The 21,168-nt window shown below is 53.0% G+C and overlaps 2 protein-coding genes and 1 pseudogene across 4 annotated transcripts; 2 read left to right on the top strand and 1 right to left on the bottom strand.

The window, feature by feature from the left end:
- Positions 1-369: 369 nt before the first annotated feature.
- On the bottom strand, positions 370-1,355 carry LOC106003195 (annotated as a pseudogene).
- Positions 1,356-4,342: 2,987 nt separating this feature from the next.
- On the top strand, positions 4,343-9,583 carry Krt17 (keratin 17, type I). Of its 2 annotated transcripts, XM_013038018.1 has the most exons (8): positions 4,343-4,896; positions 5,890-5,972; positions 6,642-6,798; positions 7,386-7,547; positions 8,065-8,190; positions 8,279-8,499; positions 8,615-8,637; positions 9,335-9,583. In XM_013038018.1, the coding sequence occupies exons 1-8, from the start codon at positions 4,465-4,467 to the stop codon at positions 9,427-9,429; spliced, it is 1,299 nt and encodes a 432-aa protein (XP_012893472.1). In that variant the 5' UTR covers positions 4,343-4,464; the 3' UTR covers positions 9,430-9,583. The 2 variants fall into 2 exon arrangements, with proteins under 2 accessions (XP_012893472.1, XP_012893471.1); XM_013038017.1 differs by lacking the exon at positions 8,615-8,637 and having other exon boundaries at positions 4,414-4,896; positions 9,285-9,429.
- A 5,635-nt stretch (positions 9,584-15,218) lies between these two features.
- Krt16 (keratin 16, type I) lies at positions 15,219-17,554 on the top strand. Of its 2 annotated transcripts, XM_013038020.1 has the most exons (7): positions 15,219-15,432; positions 15,514-15,716; positions 16,141-16,223; positions 16,376-16,532; positions 16,624-16,785; positions 16,905-17,030; positions 17,330-17,554. In XM_013038020.1, the coding sequence occupies exons 1-7, from the start codon at positions 15,219-15,221 to the stop codon at positions 17,552-17,554; spliced, it is 1,170 nt and encodes a 389-aa protein (XP_012893474.1). The 2 variants fall into 2 exon arrangements, with proteins under 2 accessions (XP_012893474.1, XP_012893473.1); XM_013038019.1 differs by having other exon boundaries at positions 15,219-15,716.
- Positions 17,555-21,168: the final 3,614 nt, after the last annotated feature.

Genomic DNA, 21,168 nt, shown 5'->3' with positions numbered 1-21,168 from the left:
TGTGACAATCTTGTTTGGAGTTGGGACTATTGGTCAAAGCCCCAATGTAAAGGGCAGAGAACGTCCCCATTCCTTTTCTTTTTGGTTGTATGCTTTTATTCTTCTGTAACTTTTTGCCCTAACACACAACAAACAGCCTAAAAGTTAGTGTCCATTTACACTCAAAAAGTTTAAATTAGTGTATGGGGTTTCATTATTATTATAGGTATCACTCAACATAGAGATTACACCTTTTTTTCTGAACAAACTTCCTATAAAATTAAATCTTAACATATAAAATTCTATTTCTACTATTGAGGGAAACCAAAAGTGTTCTTCCAAAAAAGCAAGCATACAAACCAAACTGTTGTCTAATGGCATAATAAAATCATATGTAATTACAGCAAATCTTTAAATCAGAAAAACATGGTAATTTCCTAAAGCTGAAAGTACCAGTGACTGTGGCAATAGGATTATTACCTTATCTTCTCCACCATCGTCTTGTAGCTCCAGGCCCTGCCACTAGTGGAGAATCACTCTGGGGATTTCTGTTTGGAGGTGGTTTTGGTTTTGGCATCTTACTAAGAATAGTAGCTATTTCTTTTTTCTCATCGGAATTCTTCCAGTGCTCATACAGTTTAAAAATAACCCTGATTATTCCCCAAATCTTCTCCATGTCCACAGAAAGTTCAGCAAACCACTGTCTGGCATCTTTCTGCTGTACAACACAGGCCACACGTAGGCAAACTAGAGCTATCAGGAAAGGAGGATACAGTAGGCAAAGATCCGTTCTGTAGGTATCATTCACTATTCTTCATGCAAGGGGAAGCAACGTGTCTTCTTGGTCTATGTCCTGCACATACTGGAGCAAAGGTCTGTAAGGATGATACACGATCAAGCAACAATCCATTAGTTCTAGTAGATAGAATTCACATTCTAATATATGATTCATCTTATAATGGAATTGCTTTGGGAAGGCATATGAAAATCTAGTTTTCAATACAGAAGTAGCAGCAGCAATCAACCTCATAGTAGAAACCACTCCAGATTCTCTACTTTGGATGCCAAAAACACACATGTAGGAGCCAATAATACAGGATCTATACTTTTCAGAGAATACCTGGCATAGAATCTCTCTTGAAATAAACGGTAGCAGTAGCGATAACTTGATGTCTTAATTTAAGATGTTCACCTAATGCTTGGATAACATTTGTGAAAAATATTTGTACCTTCCAATACTCTTCTTCTGAGAGAAATTTTACGTCCTTTTGGCCCTTTTTCAATAGATCTTATTTATCCAGAATCCATTGTAAATAATGGGAGCTCTGCCAAAAGTTCCCTGCCATGGAATACAGCTCTCCCTGATGAAATAGCACCAGCCGGCTGTATATGGTCTCCGAGCCACCATAGACGCGGCCGGTCTGGTGACCCAGCTCCGGGATCTCCTTTATTTTTTTTGCCAGTCCTGAGGCTTGTACTCAGGGCTTGGGCTCTGTCCCTGTGCTTGTCTGTACTCAAGGTTAGCACTCTACCACTTGAGCCACAGTGCCACTCCTGGCCTTTAATGAGTGGATTATTGGAGATCAGAGTCTCCTGGACTTTCCTACACCGGCTGGCTTTGAACTGTGATCCTTAGATCTCAGCCTCCTGAGTAGCTAGGATTACAGGCGTGAGCCACTGGTGCTCATTCCCATTTTTAATGATACATTCCAGCCCTTTTTTTCTTTTTCTTTTTTGCTTTCTGCCAATGGTAAAGTCCGTTGGTAGTCGAACCACAATCTCTCTTGCTTTAATGGAGTATTTTGTTGAGCCCTCTAGGATATGGAAAAACAAAACCCCGCTTGCTCAGCTTCTCCTTGTAAATCTGGGGTTAGTAGCCACAGAGTAGTCACAAAATGCCTTGGGCTGCTCCTTTCCTTCCTCCCATGGCAGGCCGCTGGGAGCCTGTAGTAGTTGATCTTTCTCCACGCATGCCTAGCTATGGTTTCCCAGTGTGTGAGAACTCCTCTCCTCTCTTTCGGGCCTTCCCAGGTGTTGCAGCTCTCCAGCAGGGTTGGGGGGGGGAGGGGTCCTGCCGGCAAGCTGGCACCAGTGAGCTGACAGGTGTTCTCTCTTCCTATAGCCTAGCCACTCAGTACTCCTCTTCTTCCATGGCCTCCCAGTCCACTCGGGAAGGTAAGAGCTGCCTTGTCCAGGGGAGGGATGAAGAGGGAGGGAGAAGAAAAGAGAAGGACCCTTCTGTGCTGAGTTTGGGGTGAAGACTCCTGTCTGAGGCTCCTACACTACCCCCCTGCCCCCATCATCCCCCTGTAGGCACCGTGACCAGCCGCCAGGTGAGAACCATCACGGAGGAAATCCAGGACGGCAAAGTGGTCTCTTCCAGAGAGCAGGTCCACCGCTCTACCCACTGAGGCCCCCAGCTCCAGGTGACAGCCCAGTGCTGGAGCAGTCCGTGCCTCCAACTCCTGGAACCTGCTCTCATGTCGGAGTGTCCATCGGGGCTCTCTCTCATGAGCTGCTGCCGCTCTGCACCTGCTCCCCTCCTCTCTCCCTCTCCCATCCCCCCCCAGTTCCTGATCCAGGGACCTGCTGGGTTTACCCCAGTGGTTGCTAATAAAGCTTTGCTGAAGCACAGTCCTTGAACTTGTGATCTATCTGGTTGGGCAGACTAGGAAGGAGGAGAATTCACGGAGCGTTTGGTATCGCTTGTCATCTGCCCACCTGTTCTGCCCACTCCATCCCGGCCTGGGGCTCCTGGGAAGATGGAAAGGGAGGAGGTGGAAGGATTGGGGGTGGAGGCCTGAGACAGTCTTCCCGGCTGGGAATGTTTCTAAGAGTCAGTCTCTGGGCCCTGTTTCCTGTGGCTGGTTCCTAGGACGGCCCTCAGATTTTCGGGGTGGTGGTGGTGGTGGTGGCGGCGTTGTATACATGTTCTAGAATATTCCCTGGGTCAGAGCACAGTCAGGAGGGACAGGCAGGGCCTTTTTGCAGCAATGGTCCAGAACACTGCTGGGTGATCAGGTGGCAGTAGTGGGGGTATTGTCTAGGAAGCCAGACCGGCTCTTCCCGGCTCAGCTGGGTGTGTTTGTGGGGGGGGCGGGGTGGCCATTGTGCATGTGAGTGTGGGGGGCGTCCTGTTTGCTTTGGTGACTTGGCAGCTGTGAGCTATTGGGGAATCTCTTTTACCTGCTGGCAGGGTCTGTCTGGGCCTGTCTGGGAGGTGGAACCCATTGGCAGTCTGAAACAAGACCACATTCTGCCCAGCAAGCCTGCTGGGACCCTGGGACTGAGGGCTGGCTTTGTATGGTGGGCAGGGTTAGGTGGAGTTGTAGGGGTGGGGTGGGGCCCAAGACCCCTCCCAGGAGCTGTATGGTGGGGATCCTGGGCAAGGGGGTGGGAGTGCAGTGCTGGAGAGGGATGTTTGCCTCCTGGCTGGGATCTGAGATCTCGACTTCTCCCCTTGCTCTGAGGTGTCTGGGGGTGCAGAAGGGTGAGGGAAATGTGAGACAAGCCCCTCGCATTCTCCATACAATCCCTTCTTCATAGGACATCGCTCCTACAGCCCACCTCCCCTTTTTCCTCTTTGGATGCTCCACCTGTAGGAGAAGGTTTAGAAGAGGAGGCTGAGCTCCAAGGGGATCTAGGGCTGGGAGCAGGGTCAGAAAACTGACCAGATAGAGCTGCAGTCTCAGGAAGGGTCCCTGAGTATCAGGACTGCTGGAGGGATGGGTGCTGTGGTTTGGTGAAGAAGAAGAAGAACAAAGCGGGTAGCTTGTCCAGTCCAGTTGAGGAGTGAGATGGGGCTGTTGTGCCCAGTCTGTTCCTCCCTGAGTCTCAGTGTCCTGCCTGAGGCCTGAGGAGTCTGAGTGTGGTAGAGTCCAGCCCATTGGCCTCAGGTCCAGATTCTAAGGCAGGACGGGCCCCTCCCTGGTCCTTCCGATCTCCCCAGCACCTAGTCCTTTCCTGCCACGTAGGTGGTGTGGAATGGCGTAAGAGCCACCTTAGGCTGGGGTGTCTCGCTCCCCACCCTCTTTCCCCATCAGATCCAGCATCCAGGTAGCCGGGCTGGGGTGGCAGCTTCCTGGGAGAGCTGGGTGGCAGTGGTGACGTCGCCTTCTCTTCTTCTCCGTATTAGGTCATGGGAAAGCGTAGCTGGAGGGCCTCCCTGAATCACAGGTGACGGGGCCTGAGACCAGAGACGCACACGCACACGCATAGGGCACCTAGCATCGGGGGTTTGGAGAAATGAGGCAGAGCCCGGATGGTGGGAGGGGAGGGGGCCCAGAGCTACCTGGGAGCTGGCCAGTGGCCAGGGGGTGATGAAAGCCCAGGGAAATGGAAACAGAGCAGCAAGCCTGTTGAAATCGCAACGCCCACTTGCCGACTTATAAAGGAAGCAGACGAGCCCCGACAGCAACACGCTTCTTGGCGCCTCTCTCTTCCTCCCGAGCCCTCTTGCTCTGTGCCTGAGGCCCTCTGCCTACCATGACCACCACCATCCGCCAGTTCACCTCCTCCAGCTCCATCAAGGGCTCCTCGGGCCTGGGGGGCGGCTCGTCGCGTGCCTCCTGCCGGCTCTCGGGCAGTCTAGGCGCTGGCTCCTGCAGGTTGGGGTCGGCCAGTGGTCTGGCCAGTGCCCTGGGAGGCAGTAGCTACTCCAGCTGCTACAGCTTCGGCTCTGGCAGTGGCTATGGAGGCAGCTTTGGGGGGGTTGATGGGCTGCTGGCAGGAGGCGAGAAGGCCACCATGCAGAACCTCAACGACCGTCTGGCCACGTACCTGGACAAGGTCCGTGCCCTGGAGGAGGCCAACACCGAGCTGGAGATCAAGATTCGGGACTGGTACCAGAAGCAAGCTCCGGGGCCTGCCCGAGACTACAGCCATTACTACCAGACCATCGAGGACCTGAAGAACAAGGTAGGACCAGCCCTGGGATGCTGGGTGGAGGGGCATGATGGAGGCATAACTTCTCTGCCATCCCCTGCCCTCTATGGAGTCCAGGACTCCCTATTTGAGTGCTTTAGGGAGCCAAAGGTAGTTTGGCTCTGGCTTGACCTTCAGGAGTCTGCAACCTCCTCTGGTGGGGACAAACAAGCCCCATGGGGCCCTTTGGAGTTGTGCTTCCTCCTCTGGGGGTATCAGAGAGGACAGGAGGATGCGTGTGGAGGGCGGGGCCTCACAGCAGAGCTAGCTACTGGATATCTCTCCTTTGGAGCAGGGTCAGCTGAATGGGGTTTGGAGGGGGAATGGTGAGGTTTGAGTGGGCTGAAAGGTACTGCTAGGAGGTGAGGAAGGAGGGTGTGTGTGTGTGGTAATCTCAGGGGTCCCCACACCTTTCTTTGCTTGGGGCTTGGCAAACCCTGGAGGGTGGGGCTGCCTGCCTGAGCCCAGGGGTTATGACTTCTGACATGAAACTACTGCTGGTGAAGGCTTCTCTAACTACCTTTCACAGGGGAAACTCCAGTGGGTTGTCTCACACACACACACACACACACACACACACACACACACACACAGACACACACAGACACACACACACACCAGCAGGAATGCCCTATTTCTCCTTTGCTCTCTAGGATTCTGGTATAGCTTCTGCCCTGAGGATATTCTCTCATTTCTCCTGCCTCCTCAGCTTTCAGAATGAGGCTGGTTTGTGGTGGAGGTCTTTGTGGAGAGACAAGGGCTGGTATGTGTGTGTGCGCGTGGGAACAGTAGGAGAGGCGTCAGCTTGTCAGACTACATACAGCTTGTCTGCCTCTGGAAACAGTGGTGGTACGGTGTAGATTGGATGGGCAGAGGGACTTGAGAGGGTGGCATCCCAGTCCCCAGTCAGGAAGAACAACTCAGAACCTGCCCCTCACCCAATGATCTGATTGCTCACTCATGTGCCCCCTCCCCCCCCAATTCCAGATCCTTGTGGCTACTGTGGACAATGCCAGCATCCTGTTGCAGATCGATAATGCCCGTCTGGCGGCTGATGACTTCCGTACCAAGTGAGTGTCAGCTAGCAGGCTTGAGTGACTGGGCCGGCTCAGGGAGGAGGAGGAGCTAGGGACATCCTTCTGTAGCCCAGGACTTCTGGTTGCATGTGTACAGATCCAAGTCTGAGGAGTGGGAAGAATCCTGGGAACTAAGAGCCCATCCCTTATTCCAGGATGAGCAGACACAGTGGTTTTAGAGGTCATTGGGTTTACGGAGGTGGTAGGAGGGGGAAGGGAGAGGAGGCAGAGAGGAGAGAGGTCAGGAAGCCAATGGTGAGGTCCTGTCTTGTGATGGTTCCACAGCCAAGGGCTGAAACTTGCCTTTGCATCCTCCCTCATGAGTCCTTAGAGCCTTGGAAAAAAGTAAAGCAGGCAGGAAACCAGGAAACCAGTCCTGGGGGTTAAATTCAGGGCCTGGGCTCGCTCTCTTAGCTTTGTTGCTCAAGGCTAGTTGCTCTATCACTTGAGCCACAGCTCCACTTGGGACTTTTTTGCTAGTTAATTGGAGATAAGATTCTCACATACTTCTCTGCTCAGACTGGCTTTGAACTATGATCCTAAGACCTCAGCCTCCTGAGTAGCTAGGATTATAGGCATGAAACACTGACTTCCACCTAGGAGCCATGATCTGGACCTGTAAATCCAAGCAGGCCAGACTGAAGCTTCTGGCTCCCTTTGCAGGTTTGAGACAGAACAGGCTCTGCGTGTGAGTGTGGAGGCCGACATCAACGGGCTGCGCAGGGTGCTGGATGAGCTGACCCTGGCCAGAGCCGACCTGGAGATGCAGATTGAGAATCTCAAGGAGGAGCTGGCCTACCTGAGGAAGAACCATGAGGAGGTGAGCTGCTGGGACAGCAGGTCAAAGAGTTTGAGGAGTGGGTGGCAAGTCCCTGGGGCTAGGCTGCAGTTGGAGAGAACAGAGAAGGCAGGCTGGCATTAGTCATGCTGACAAGGCTAGCCTGTCTGCAGTGCCCTGACCCTGTGATCCAGAGCTGGTGTGCAGGGCGGGCTCAACCATGGCACACATACACCCTGCATCCAGGGGATGTCCTAGGGCCCTTGAAGGCCTCCTTACCGGTCTGGGCCTCCCTCACAATGACAGCAGACAAGTTGAGGAGGTCAAAGGCAACCCTCCAATCTGGGCTTTACATAGAAGTTTCAAGACTGGGCAGAAAATTTCAGGGACAAAAACCTAGGAATTCGATTTTTTGTGTCTTTGGAGAGACCTCAATCTACTGATGGATGCACAGTCGGATGGTGCTGTCAGGGTCCATGTAGGGAATATGAACAAAAATCCTTAGGAAGGTCAAGGAAGAGGCTGGGCGGAACAAGAGGTGTGTGTGTGTGTGTGTGTGTGTGTGTAGGCTTGGGAGTGAGAGGTCATGACAAGCCCAGGTTACCCACACCATGTGTCCCTTGCCACAGGAAATGAATGCGCTGAGAGGCCAAGTGGGTGGTGAGATCAATGTGGAGATGGACGCAGCCCCTGGCGTGGACCTGAGCCGCATTCTTTCTGAGATGCGTGACCAGTACGAGAAGATGGCAGAAAAGAACCGCAAGGATGCTGAGGATTGGTTCTTCAGCAAGGTGAGGGTTGTCTATTGCAGGTCACAGAGACAGGTTGCAGGGGTCTGAGCTCCAACCGTACCCCTTGCCTAGCAGCCTGGGGACTCTCCATTCTCAGTGAGCCCCATGGAACCCCAGAGGTCAGAGTTGTTTATTGTATCACCAGACCTGGGACTGAGCCAAAGCTGGGATTTGAGGATGGGTAGGGAGAAAGGAAATAAAGGCAGAAGGATGAAACTTCTGGGACTTCCCACTTCTCTTGAGAAGTCAGGAACTAGCATCAGGGTCAGGCTACCTGTCCTGGCTGGCTGGTTCTATGCCTCCCACTGGTAGAGATTAAGCATAACCTTTCAAAGGATGAGTTCCTGGCCTGGGTTGTGGCAAGTTGGTGAGAGGGCAGGATAGGCCCAGGGGAGGTCAGGAAGGTAACAGTGGCCTGGGGAGACAGCCAAGACACTTACCTGGATGCTGAGTGGGCATCTGAATTGGGGGGAGGGATCCAGGCTCATGCACCCCCTGTCCTGTGTCCTGTCTGCAGACCGAGGAGCTGAACCGCGAGGTAGCCACCAACAGCGAGCTGGTACAGAGTGGCAAGAGCGAAATTTCCGAGCTCCGGCGCACCATGCAGGCCCTCGAGATCGAGCTGCAGTCCCAGCTCAGCATGGTAGGGATGCTGCTACGCACAGAGTTGAGTCCAACACCCGGGAAGGCCACTGCCACCCTCACCGACCACCCCTTCTGCTCTTCCATAGAAAGCATCCCTGGAAGGCAGCCTGGCAGAGACAGAGAACCGTTACTGCGTGCAGCTGTCCCAGATCCAGGGCCTGATTGGCAGTGTGGAGGAGCAGCTGGCTCAGCTGCGCTGTGAGATGGAGCAGCAGAACCAGGAGTACAAGATCTTGCTGGATGTGAAGACCAGGCTGGAGCAGGAGATCGCCACCTACCGCCGCCTGCTGGAGGGCGAAGATGCCCAGTGAGTTGGGGCCTGGGTTGGGGGAAGGGGGACACGGTTTGGAGTAAAGGAAGGGACTCTCAGACCCATATTTAACCTCTCCATTCTTTTCTCTTTCCTTTCCTTTATTTTGCAGCCTGCAGTACAAGCCCAAAGAACGTAAGTATCATGGAGGCTGAGGCCTGGGGGTGTATGTGGGGCGGGAAGCCCATCTTCCCATTTTCTGGGACACCGGTCTCCAAGAAGTTCCAGGCAGTGATGGTTGGTCCTATGCAGTGGTCAGGGAATGGACCTGTGAGGGACGAGGGGCTGAGGCTCAGAGAAAGGATCAAAGGAGAGAGACTGTCTGGTTTGATGAGGGGGTGGGGTTGAAAACTGGCCCTTACCCTGCAGATCTTAGTCCAATGGAGGAGACATGGTCCCAGCTCTGGAGACTGGGGGACCTGACACTTTATAGCTTTTGCTTTTGAGCCAGCTTGCCAAAAGTGATTTTATTTCTGGGATGCTATCCTGACAAGAGAAAGGGAACATGTTCTTTTGTCTTTAATTCCTAGTATGATTGGGGGTGGGGGGAGATTGGGAGACTGCAGAGAGAAGAAGATAGAATCCATTTGATGCAATGCATTGAGTGGGTCTAAAGCAAATAAACCATCTGGGGGCAGCAAGATCCATGAAACTCCAGGGGAAGGAGGGGGCCAAAGGCAGCAGGGATGTGGATGCAATGCTGGGGGCCATCAGAGAGATAACAGCGGCTTCAAGAGACTGGGAGAGGTAGTGGTCCTCTACCCAGTGGCCTGGGGACTGAGCACGGCTCTCTTGGGGTCTGCCCTCCTCCATGCATCTATTTCTCCTGCAGCCGTGACCACCCGCCAGGTGCGCACCATTGTGGAAGAGGTCCAGGATGGCAAGGTCATCTCCTCCAGAGAGCAGGTCCACCAGACCACCCGCTGAGGCCTCGGCTCCCCTTGGCCATCCCCCACGCCCAGGTGGCAGGGACGTGGCTGCCCTCTGCCCTGCAGCCTCTGGCCTCTCCAGCCTCAGCCCTCTGTTTCAGTCCCTTCCCCACACTCCCCTGCTCAACTCCAATAAAGCTTGTTTGACTCAGATGCGAACTCCCTTCCTGACTTGAATACAGAAGTTGTTAGTGTCCTTGGGCGGACTGGGATGGAGCAGGGGTGAGGGGAGCCAAAACTTGGACACTCACTAGCACTGACACAAGGTCAGGGGTCAGCTTACATGATATAAAGAGTAAGTCATGGGAGGCGGTCCTAAGGATGGTCCAAGCCTTGCGGTGGTCCTAGGTGATGTGTTCTTGTCCCCTAAGTCGCACCGTGGCCTCTGGCAGATGCATGGTCTCTTTCCCTTGTGGGGCCTCATTTCTCATCCATAAATGGAGAGGAAGATCTGAGGTGCAGGAGCGATGACTCATGTGATCCCTTGCTTCTTCCCCAGAGGGGCAAGGTGGGTTGAGATGGGGGAGAAGAGGGGAGTTTGAGTAGGTGGGGGAGGTAGGCAGAGTCAAAAGCCTAGTTTCTGCAAGGGGTCTCAGGATTTCCTAAGAGGTGAAGGTCCTATGGCCCCCATCCCCAGCAGCAGAAAACAAAGCTTGTGCTCCTGGGAAGGATGTAGCTTAGCAGGTGTGGGAGACAAGGTGTGTGTGTGGGGTCTCTGAGGATGGGGGAGAAATGGGGACCCTGTGAAGTGGCCATGCCAGGGAGCAGAGTCATTTTCCCGGCCAGCTGGCCTCCTTGGGCTTCCTGTCTGGGGGTAGGGCTCCTAAGAGGAGGTGGGGAACAGCATCGTGGGGAAGTGGAGGAGGAGGGGTCTCCTGTCCCAACCACACACAGGACCCTTGGAGTAGGAGCTCCACGTCATACTGGTGCCAGGCGAGGGGGAGCTGCAGGGAACAGTCAGGGAGGAGTTTGGTGACCAGACATCTTCCTTCTAGTAAGTCTGCAAGCCAGTGGGCAGGGCAGCTTCCTTCCTGGTTTTCTTCAAGGAGAAGGGTTGAGGAAACTGATAAATGAGAGTAGGGTGCTCCCATCCCAAAGCATTGCAGGGTGCAGTGTGTATGTGTGTGTATGTGTGTGTGTGTGTGTGTGTGAATTCAGATCCGTGCCCTACTACACACACCTGCCTTTCATGTGCCTGGAGGGGGGGGGGGCAGGAATGCCTGAGTTCCCTGAGCTCCTGGCATGGTGGAGTCTGGGGACCTGGGGAAGCTGTAGTGGAGATCTGGGGACTTCAGGGGGTCCCAGGCCCACACTGGACCTTGAAAGGCACAGTATAGGATGAGAAGTAGAGGCCCTGATGTTGGAAGGGTGACTTCCCCTCGGGGGGCTGGCTGCAGCTGAGAGGGCTGGGCAAGCGTTGTACTATCAGTGCTGGGGCCCCTCAGTTCCCTGGCAACGAAGATGGTTCTGTAGCTTGCATGGGGGCAGGAAGGAGTCAGGTTCCCCCAGCCCCCTTGGCACATCCGGCCCCAACCTGAAGAACCAGCCCTAGGCTAGGATGGCTCATCCTGGAGGAGGGTGAGCTCATTTATCTGAACCATGGTCCCGGGAAGCAGGGAGAGTCTGGGGAGAGGCACCCCATTGTGTGGATGGGGACACTGAGGCTATGAGGAACCATGAGTCAATCCTTCTCTTGGATGCCGGGCGTCAGGAGGGTGGAGCGAGGGAGGGCGGACAGTGGATCCCACTCTGAAATGACAAAAGCTGCCCAAATTCTAACTTCTGCCATGGTTGCTGTCATTTGCAGGGAGGGCTGTCTGTCTTCTGGCGACATTGTGGGGACCCACTCTTAATAATAGGGGCATCAGGCGCCAGTAGCATCTGCTTATAATCCTAGCTACTCAGGAGACTGAGATGTGAAGATCATGGTTCAAAGTCAGCTGGGCAGAAAAGCCCCCGTGAGACTCTTATCTCTAATTAACGACTCAAAACCAGAAGTGGTGCTGTGGCTTAAGTGGTAGAGCAGTAGCCCTGAGGACAAAGAGCTTAGGGACAGTGCCCAGGCCCCCAGTTCATGCCCTACAACAGGCATAATACAATAAAATAGAGGGGCATGAAGAGGGGGTCAGAATGTCTTAGCTGAGCTCTTCGGCTGGGACTAAAGCTCTTCTCCACAAAGTGTGCCAGAAGAAAGCGTCTACCAGGCCCAGGGATCCTCAAGGCACAGCGTTAGGAACTCTGATAGCTCTGTTCTGGCATTACAAGCAGCCCTAGGCTACTGCGACCTGTGCCTGTGCCTGGATTGGGGAATCAGTGGTGGGATTCCATGCAGGGGGCGTTGCTGTCCGTCCATACTTACTCTGCTCACATCCACGTCGGACAGCCTGGTTAATGTTACCCTTCAACTGCGTCATTCACTCCCCTGTGTCAGAGATAGCTCTGACTCCCTTCTCGGCTGGCCCTGGACATTTTCTCTACCATTAACCCACCCTGGTAGGGGCTGACCTGGAAGTGTTTCTACAGGAAGATGGATGTGGTGGGGACTGCAGCAAGCAGGGATTCCCTGGGGACCTAAGGGAAACAGAGAGACCAGAGGCAGGGCTGTTCTGTCCCCCAAAACAGAGCTTGATAGAACCTTGGGCCTCCCTTGAGGGGCTCTTGTTGACCGGTGCCAGGGACAGTAACAGCTCTGCACGCAGAATGGGGGAGGGGCATTAAACACCTGGGGAAGGCCTGGTGCTCAGAGTCCTCCGGAGCTCAGGGCCAGTCATAGTTCCCTGCGTGGACAAAGCTCTAGGTGGCTTTGTTCTGGCTCAACAGTTTTCTTCTTCCTCCTTGTTACCCAGGAGCCTGTGGGTCTCCTGCCAGGTGTGTGTGTGTGCACACACGCATGGCTCTGTCATAGTGCCTCTATCTCTCAGCCTTCCTGAGCTGCCTCTAGCCACCCCAGCCTGGGAATCCCCTAGGGAGCTTGTAAAACAGCCCCACGACCAGGCTTGTCCTGGGCAATGCTGATGCAGGGCAGGTTTGAGAATCACTGTGTGTGCATTGATGCCTGGTGTTGGCCAATGATATTTCCCAGCCAACTGGAGTGTGACATGACCTCATGCCTGAGGAGGGGCGGGGCTCAGGGGGTTGGGGGAGGGATGGAGGAAGACTCCACTGCAGGGAGGGGTGCCAGCTCTTTGGCAAGGAGTCTGTGCCCCCTGCCCGCCTTGGCTTTGTGGTCCTGGTCCTGACAATCTCAGGACAGATACATGTCGCAGTCACCGAGGACTTGTCCCGCACTCTTTCTCTGCCTGGGGTCCAGCTGTAGCCTCCTATTCCAGGAGGAAGAGGGCAGTCTCTCCTTATGCAGAGGAGATTTAGAGGGTAAAACCTTTCCAGCAGCCTCCTGTGGTGAGGACTGGGGGTGGTGGCAGCAAGCACTTCAACAGTCTGTCTTCCTGGCCATGGGGTTCTCTCCGGGGACAAATACGTTTTTTCTAAGGTTGGACTCTGTCATGGTCTCCCTCACCTCACCCATAGTGCTAGGCACATGGTGATCTAGGTTGATCTAGGTGGCTGAGGAGTTTGAGGGGTTGGTGAGCAAGTTCCTGCCTTCTCAGGCCATGCAAACCCCTCCCCACCACAAGCCTTCCCAGCTGGGCTGTGCATGATCCTCCAAACTTGCCCTAGAATGGAGGTGTGTGTGTGTGTGTGTGTGTGTGTGTGCGCACATGCGTGCGTATGTACATATGTACGTACCCGCGGCTCCCCTCCCCTGCAAGTGTATGTGTGTATACTTGGGACAGAGGATGAATAGTCCCAGAAACCCCAGGGTGAGAGTTGGCATGAACAATAGCTAGGCAGGTGGAGTCAAGTTCTTTTTTTCTTTTTCTTTTTCTGCCAGTCCTGGGGTTTGAACTCAGGGTCTGAGCACTGTCTCTGAGCTTTTTTTGCTCAAGGCTAGCTCTCTACCACTTGAGCCATTTCTGGCTTTTTCTGTTTATGTGGTACTGAGGAATTGAACCCAGGTCTTCATGCACGCTAGGCAAGCACTTGACCACTAAGCCATATTCCCAGTCCAAGTTCTAGTTTCTACTTGTGTACATCTGTGATATCCAACCTTGGGCAAGTCTTTCACACTCTCTGGTTGGGGTCTAGTGGCATTGGTAGCCTTGAGGGCTGTTTCCAATCCTGAGGGTGACTGATCCATGGGTAGATCTGAACTCTAGACACATCCTGATAACTGGAGACTGGACTATTTGTCCCCGAGGCTAGGGTCCCTCTGCCCATATTTGGGCTCAGGGGTGGGGAGTATCATTTGCTTTCTCTCAGGTCTGAGACCAAAATCACATGCTTCTACTCTGCTATTACCTCTGGGCCGAGTGCTGATAGGACTGTATGAGATGTATCAGGTGTAGGAAGGAGACATCCTCAGCAGAGTTCAGACAAAGCTGTCTGAACTCTTCCAACCTCCATAGAGGCTCCACAGATCAAGGATAGATGCTGGCACTGTGGACCATCCTGCAGTACCCAAAGAAGCCATTGGGCCTACATCTCCCAATTCTCCTTCTAGCTGTCATTCAGGCCCAATATGGAGGCCGAACTCATGGATGGCAGAGCTAGTCCCGCGCTCTGAGGGGAAGTGGGGGGGAATTAGACAAACTTGGCACCTACTGCAAGGCACCCTGGGAGCCCAAAGAGTCCCACAGTGGCAGCTTAAAGGCTAGTGTTTTTGATCCAACCACCACCTCGTTCTGGTTTTTCCTACACTTGCAGGGTAATTGAAGGATCAAGAAAAGCATGTGAATTTGAGAGGCGCAGAGGGAGGTTCAGGATAGAGGCCAGGCACAGGCAGAGGCAGGTGTGTTTGGAAGCCCACCTGCTCTCCTTTATCCCCACTGTCATCTGTGAATCAGTGGTAGGAATGATGCTCACCGCGTACCCACCTTACAGAATTGTGTCACAAACACAGTACGGGAACTCAGTGCGATGTCTGAGCTGGGCAGAGGACTAGAGAACCCTCCAGGTCACTTCAATTGAAGGTATGAAGTTGCCAAGCCCACCTAGACTCTGTGGGCATGAGAGAAAGCTATTGGGAACACAGGTCAGGACTAAAGTTCTGTGGCTCATGGAGAGACCAAGGCTCATGTATAATATTCAGAGCAGGATGGTAGGGACTTTTTCCCACCCTATCTGGGTGCCCTGATCCAGTAAGGGTGATGGTGGGGGGAGGGTGGAGGAGCTGTGCCTCCTGGGGAGCACGGGGGCACAGGACCCTGTGTAGGGCATCGGAGAGTAGAGGTAGGTGGGACCTCGTAGCCCAGGATGACATCCCCGAGGCCTCTTTCAGGCAACGTTCTGAGCATGGGGCAAGCTGTCCCCTGGACAGGCTGACTCACTGCCTGGGGATGTGACTGCCATCGACCTGCTAGCACCAAGGTTCCACTGTTCCCTCCAGTTCCAGGAATGAGAAATGATTCCTGGTCACCCAGCCTGACTCACTAACAGACTCTATGGTATGTGTGTTTTTCTCTCGGCCCACACCCCCAAAATCTGGGTGGGAACTCTGAGCCAGCATACAGCAAACGGAGTCCACCCTGGGCTGAATAAGCCAGAGTCGTCTGTGCGGGACCAGAGTGATGAAATGCTGGAGTCAGCAGCGGGAGGGCCCCGCCTTCCCCAGGTGTATATAAAGGATCTCGGGCTCCAGGCAGACACAGCATCCTCTCTCCGTCTCCCTGAGCACCTTTTGCTTCTGTCTGCCAGCTCGCTCGCTCACTCTCCTTCCTCCTCGGGACCATGACCACCTGCAGCCGCCAGTTCACCTCCTCCAGCTCCATGAAGGGCTCCTGTGGCATCGGTGGTGGCTCCAGCCGCATCTCCTCTGTCCTGACTGGAGGCTCCTGCAGGGCCCCCAGCACCTACGGGGGTCTGTCGGTCACCTCCTCCCGCTTCTCCTCCGGGGGAGCCTGTGGGATGGGGGGCGGCTATGGCGGTGGCTTCAGCAGCAGCAGCAGCTTTGGAGGGGCTCTAGGTGGTGGATACATTGGTGGCCTTGGTGCTGGCTTTGGCAGTGGATTTGGTGTTGGCGATGGCGGCCTCCTCTCTGGCAATGAGAAGGTGACCATGCAGAACCTTAATGACCGGCTGGCCACGTACCTGGACAAGGTGCGTGCCCTGGAGGAGGCCAACGCTGATCTGGAAGTGAAGATCCGAGACTGGTACCAGAGGCAACGGCCCAATGAGATCAAAGACTACAGCCCCTACTTCAGGACCATTGAGGATCTGAGAAGCAAGGTGGGTAGGTGGCTCTGCTGGACAGAGTGTTGAGAGAGGCAGGGTCTGCCATGGACCTTAGGTAAGCTCTTTCTAGATATACTATTTTACAAACAGGAAGACTGAGAGGCCTTGCGGGAGTGGCCAGGGTGACTTGGGCAGACAGCCCTGGCTCAACATCTCTTTCTAGGCTGAAACTGGAGCTCCAAGTCCCTTCCTGTGAGGGTTCTTTGCACGGATGCTCAGCTCTTAACCTTGGGCTGGATTGGGGGAGGTGGGAGATGGCTACATCCTTATCCAGCCTGAGATAGGTAGAGAGGGTGTCTTACAATAGTTGAGCTGACCTGTGAATCAGAAGACCCCCGGACTTGCCCCCTCTGTCCTCACCCTCAAGCAGCAGAGTCCTTGGCTAATTAGATCCCTTGTCTGTTTGTTCCCACTCTAGATCATTGCAGCCACTATTGAGAATGCACAGCCCATTCTGCAAATCGACAATGCCAGGCTGGCGGCGGATGATTTCAGGACCAAGTAAGCAGCCAGCATCCTGAGCTGAGGGCAGAGGGCAGAGGGCACAGGGCAGGGGACAAAGGATCGGGGATGCCCATCCAGGAGGGTCAACAGACTTTAATTTTTGGAAGCTTCAAGCATGGCACCTGAGACTCTTACCTTTGTCTTCCCAGGTATGAACATGAGTTGGCCATGCGGCAGAGCGTGGAGGCCGACATCAATGGGCTGCGCAGGGTGCTGGATGATCTGACTCTGGCCAGAGCTGACCTGGAGATGCAGATCGAGAGCCTGAAGGAGGAGCTGGCCTACCTGAAGAAGAACCACGAGGAGGTGAGGTGGCTGCTGGCTTTGGGTTGGCAGACTGGTTTGAGCCAGGAGAGGGTTCAGTTGATCTGATCACCCCCTTCTTATTCCTGCCTAGGAGATGCTTGCCCTGAGGGGTCAGACCGGCGGCGATGTCAATGTGGAGATGGATGCGGCCCCTGGTGTGGATCTGAGCCGAATCCTGAATGAGATGCGTGATCAGTACGAGCAGATGGCAGAGAAGAACCGCAGAGATGCTGAGGCCTGGTTCCTGAGCAAGGTGTGGCCTCCATACTCTCCCACAGCCTCTCCCCGGCCTCTGTCCCCCAATCCTGCAGGACTCCCAGCAAGGGAGGTTCTGGAGAGCCTCACACCTGGTGCTTTTCTCTCTTCTCACAGACCGAGGAGCTGAACAAAGAAGTGGCCTCTAACAGCGAGCTCATTCAGAGTGGCCGCAGCGAGGTGACTGAGCTCCGCAGAGTGTTCCAGGGCCTGGAGATCGAGCTGCAGTCCCAGCTCAGCATGGTAGGAAGGATCTACCCCCGCGGCAGCCCCCAAATCACCAGCCATGGCCACCATCCCTGGTCCACATGGCCACCATCCAATCTCACCTTTCTTTTCTCTAGAGTGGGATTGAGGGATCACAATACCCAAACAGAGATGGAGAAATTAAGACCCGGAATAGTGGGATAACTTTTCTCCATCATTCGAATCAGCATTTCACGTGCATGGGTCAACAGCCATACTCTTCTCAGGAAACATCTCTGGAGGGAGAGAAGTGTTCATTTCCACTGATTTTTTTTCTTTTTCTTTTCTATTGACAGAAAGCATCCCTGGAGAACAGCCTGGAGGAGACTAAAGGCCGCTACTGCATGCAGCTGTCCCAGATCCAGGGCCTGATCGGCAACGTGGAGGAGCAGCTGGCTCAGCTGCGCTGCGAGATGGAGCAGCAGAGCCAGGAATACAAAATCCTGCTGGACGTGAAGACCCGGCTGGAGCAGGAGATCGCCACCTACCGCCGCCTGCTGGAGGGCGAAGATGCCCAGTGAGTGGGGGCCCTCCATCCAGACTCATAACCTGCCTTCTCCCCCAGCCCCCAGAGGCCCCCAGCACCTGTAACCATCACCTTTTTCTCCTACAGCATCTCCTCCTCCCAGCATTCTGGTCAATCCTATTCTTCCCGAGAAGGTAAGTCTCCTGGGGGATCCGGGATGACACCCTGCCACCTGTTTCTGTGGGTCTATGCAGAGTCCCTTTCTTCAGAGCCTCTGGTCTCCTCTTCTGGTGGCCAGCTCAGCTCCCAGAGTTCCACTCACCTCTGTTTCTCCTTCCTGCAGTCTTCTCCTCGTCCTCATCTTCATCCTCTCGCCAGTCCCGGCCCATCCTAAAGGAGCAGGCCTCATCCAGCTTCAGCCAGAGCCAGAGCCCAAGCCAGAGCCAGAGCTTCAGGAACTGATGGCCTCTCCCAGAGCCTCCTGCCCTTCTGCCAGCCTCACCTCCTTGAGGCCTTGGCCAGGACCCCTTCTCCCAGCGCGGCCCCTAGCTGTCTCCCCTCCCCTCTGCTGGTGATGGGCGAATAAAGCTGATTTTTCTGGTTGATGCAAACCTGTGTGATCTCCATGTTTGAACTGATGGGAAGAAAGTTGAAAGCGCCCCCCCCCCCCATGCTCCCGAGAAACACAGGAAACAGAAAAGTTAGCAGGGGCTGGGCAATGGTGGCTTTCACCTACAACCCTAGCTACTCAGGAGGCTGAGATCTGAGGATCAAGGTTCAAAGCCAGACTAGGCAGACAAATCCATGAGCCAGAAAATTCATTAACCAGCAGAAAGCCAGAAGTGAAGCTGTCAAGTGGTAAAGCTTCAACCTTTAGTGAAAAAAATTAAAGGAGAGCTCAAGACCCTAATTCAAAAGCCAGTATCTGGGGTGGGAAGGTGGCTTAGTGGTAGAGTGCTTGCCTAGCATTCATGAAACCCTGGGTTTGATTCCTCAGTGCCACATACACAGAACAAAGCCAGAAGTGGTGCTGTAGCTCAAGTGGTAGAGTGCTAGCCTTGAACAAAAGAAGCCCAGGGACAGTGCTCAGGCCCTAAGTTCAAGCCACAGGACTGGTAAAAACAAAGCAAAACAAAAAAAAAAAACAGTATCTGTGTGCATGCACGCATACACACACACACACACACACACACACACACATACACACACACAAGCTTACAGGTCTTGCAGGAGCCTTCTATACTGTGGGGGTGGGGTGGGCAGGAGTAGCAGGGAATCCAAGAAAGGAGGGTGCTTACAGGTGTGGGCAACCACATGAGGCCTCCTACCTATACATGCTCTTTCACCATCTGTTCTTAGAGACCCCATGTGGCAGGTGTGGTGAGGCTTAATTTTGGGATTGACAACCTCAGAGATTCAGAAAAGTTCACTTCAATTGCTCAAAAAACATCATCCAGACCGGAAGTGGCATTTGTCCACTTCCAATTCAAGGCTGCCTGGCTACAGAGTCTGTTTAGGTGTGTTACCTCCAAGGACTCCAAAGCTTGAGCTCTGAACTCCATCCTTTCCCTCCTCACATGGGCACCCTTGGCCATGGAGGGTGGATGGTGGAATCTCCCTCTTCCAGCTTGTCCTTCCCCTTCCCCAGCAACTCCTTCCTCTTCCCTTGCTCCTAGCAGCTCACTGAGGAGGAAATAGCTGCCAGCTATGATCTCTTCTCCATCCCCATGGTGACCACCATCTCTCTGCCTATACTGCTCCTGCTCCATGAGCCCTCTACTTCCCAAGCAGCCTGGGAGCATGTAGTCCAACGACTTTCTGTTTGATTCTCTGGCTCTGCCTGGGCAAGCACCAAGTTTACTTTGTGTCTCTTCCAGATTCCAGCACTTGGCTGCTATAATCATCTTCTTGCTCTTTGTCCCTATGAATTATATCCACACGCAGTAACTTTCGCGGTGCCTAGCAGGTGAAGACAAACCACTTAAACTCCAAGTTCCTCCTTTAAGGTCGCTGAGCCTGATTCATTACTTGACAATGAATGATCATTGTTAGTTGTTTGGCCTTTTTTTTTTATCATCACTGACTCGGTCCTCCAGATTATAGGGTACATCTATGACTCACTCAGACTGAACCCCAAGTCTCACACTGAAGGTAACCAGTGGTAACAAGATTTTTATTCTCATGCATATACAAAATGCTTATGTATTTTGTAATAACTATAGTTAACAGAGGATGTCTACAGTATTTTTCATTTAAAAATCCTTTTGTAGTCTGGGGATTGATGCTGGGACCTCACACATACTAGGCAAGTGCTCCTCAACTGAGCTACAACGAGCCTTGATTTCTTTCTTTCTTTCTTGCTTGCTTGCTTTCCTGCTTTCTTTCTTTCTTTCTTTCCTTCCTTTCTTCATTTATTCAGTGTAGGTGCTGGGGTATAAACTCAGGGCTTTGCATTCTCACTTTGCCTTTTCTATCAAGGCTGGTGCTCTACCACTTCAGCCATACTTAGCCTTTTGCTGGTTCCTTAGAGATAGAGGTCCCGCAGACTTTTTTGTCCAAGCTGGCTTCAAACTGCCTAAGATGACTGGTTTCAGTGGCTAAAATTACAGGTGTGAGTCATCAGTTCCCAGCCTGAGCCTTGGTTTTGATGACTGTTATAAGAGAAATCACACTTTCCCGTGTTATTAAAAGTGTTAGATGGGGGCTGGGAAGGTGGCTCAATAGAAGAGTGCTTGCCTCACATGCATGAACCCTGGGTTCAATTCCTCAGCACCACATAAGCAGAAAAAGCTGGAAGTGGCACTGAGGCTCAAGTGATAGAGCGTTAGCCTTGAGCTGAAGCTGAGGAACAGTGCCCAGGCCCAGAGTTCAGGGCCCATGACCAGAAAAAAAAAGTATTAGGTATTTTAATTGTTGTTTCTGTTGTTTGTTCTTGTTGCCATTGAAGGAGCACAGCATTGAGCATCTTTCTATGCACCACTGTCACAAATATTTTGCTTTGTTCTCTTAGGCTAGATTCCTAGAAATGTAGTTACTAAGTTTTTGGAAGTACTCAGGTTCAAATTCAAGGCCTCACACTTACTTGGCTGGTTCTCTACCACTTAAGCCATACCTCCAACCTGTTTTTTTTTTTTAAATGTTTTTTGGTTATTTTGGATACAGAATCTCATGTTCTTTTCTATCTAGGCTGATTTTGATCCTTGATCTTTGGAATCTGAATCCCCCACTTCCTGAGTAGCTAGTGTTACTAGAGGCAGAGACCACGGGTCCCAGGTTGACACAAATGTTTACATTTGTATGGCCAAGTTTGTACTGTCAAATTGATTTAAAGATAAGTTGTGTCACTTTTCTTATCTGTTGGCAAAGGATGGCAGTGCCTGTTTCAAGACATGAGTACCAAAGGTGTGTCTTTTAAATGCTTCTATTTATTTACTTATTTTGGTGCCAGTCCTAGGGCTTGAACTTAGGGCCTGCGTGTTTGTTGTCCCTGAGCTTTTTTTGCTCAAGGCTAGCATTCTACTACTTGAGTCATAGCTTTACTTCTGTAATTTTTTTTTTTTTTGGGTCTGGTGGTGGGGCCTGAACTCTGGGCCTGGGCGCTGTCCCTCAGCTCTTCAGCTCAAGGCTAGCGCTCTACCACTTGAGCCACAGCGCCACTTCCGGCTTTTT

The sequence above is a fragment of the Dipodomys ordii genome, unplaced genomic scaffold (genome assembly GCF_000151885.1).
Source record: "Dipodomys ordii isolate 6190 unplaced genomic scaffold, Dord_2.0 Scaffold7, whole genome shotgun sequence".
In the NCBI taxonomy this organism is placed as follows: Eukaryota; Metazoa; Chordata; class Mammalia; order Rodentia; family Heteromyidae; genus Dipodomys; species Dipodomys ordii.
The sequence above is the reverse complement of the archived record's forward strand: the minus strand, read 5'-3'. Positions and strand labels throughout refer to the sequence as shown.

Coding starts and splice junctions, on each gene's coding strand:
- Krt17 (XM_013038017.1), top strand. CDS start 4,465: ATGACCACCACCATCCGCCAGTTCACCTCCTCCAGCTCCATCAAGGGC. Junction 6,799..7,385: donor TGAGGAAGAACCATGAGGAG/GTGAGCTGCTGG, acceptor CCCTTGCCACAG/GAAATGAATGCGCTGAGAGG. Junction 7,548..8,064: donor AGGATTGGTTCTTCAGCAAG/GTGAGGGTTGTC, acceptor TCCTGTCTGCAG/ACCGAGGAGCTGAACCGCGA.
- Krt16 (XM_013038019.1), top strand. CDS start 15,219: ATGACCACCTGCAGCCGCCAGTTCACCTCCTCCAGCTCCATGAAGGGC. Junction 15,717..16,140: donor TTGAGGATCTGAGAAGCAAG/GTGGGTAGGTGG, acceptor TTCCCACTCTAG/ATCATTGCAGCCACTATTGA. Junction 16,786..16,904: donor AGGCCTGGTTCCTGAGCAAG/GTGTGGCCTCCA, acceptor CTCTTCTCACAG/ACCGAGGAGCTGAACAAAGA.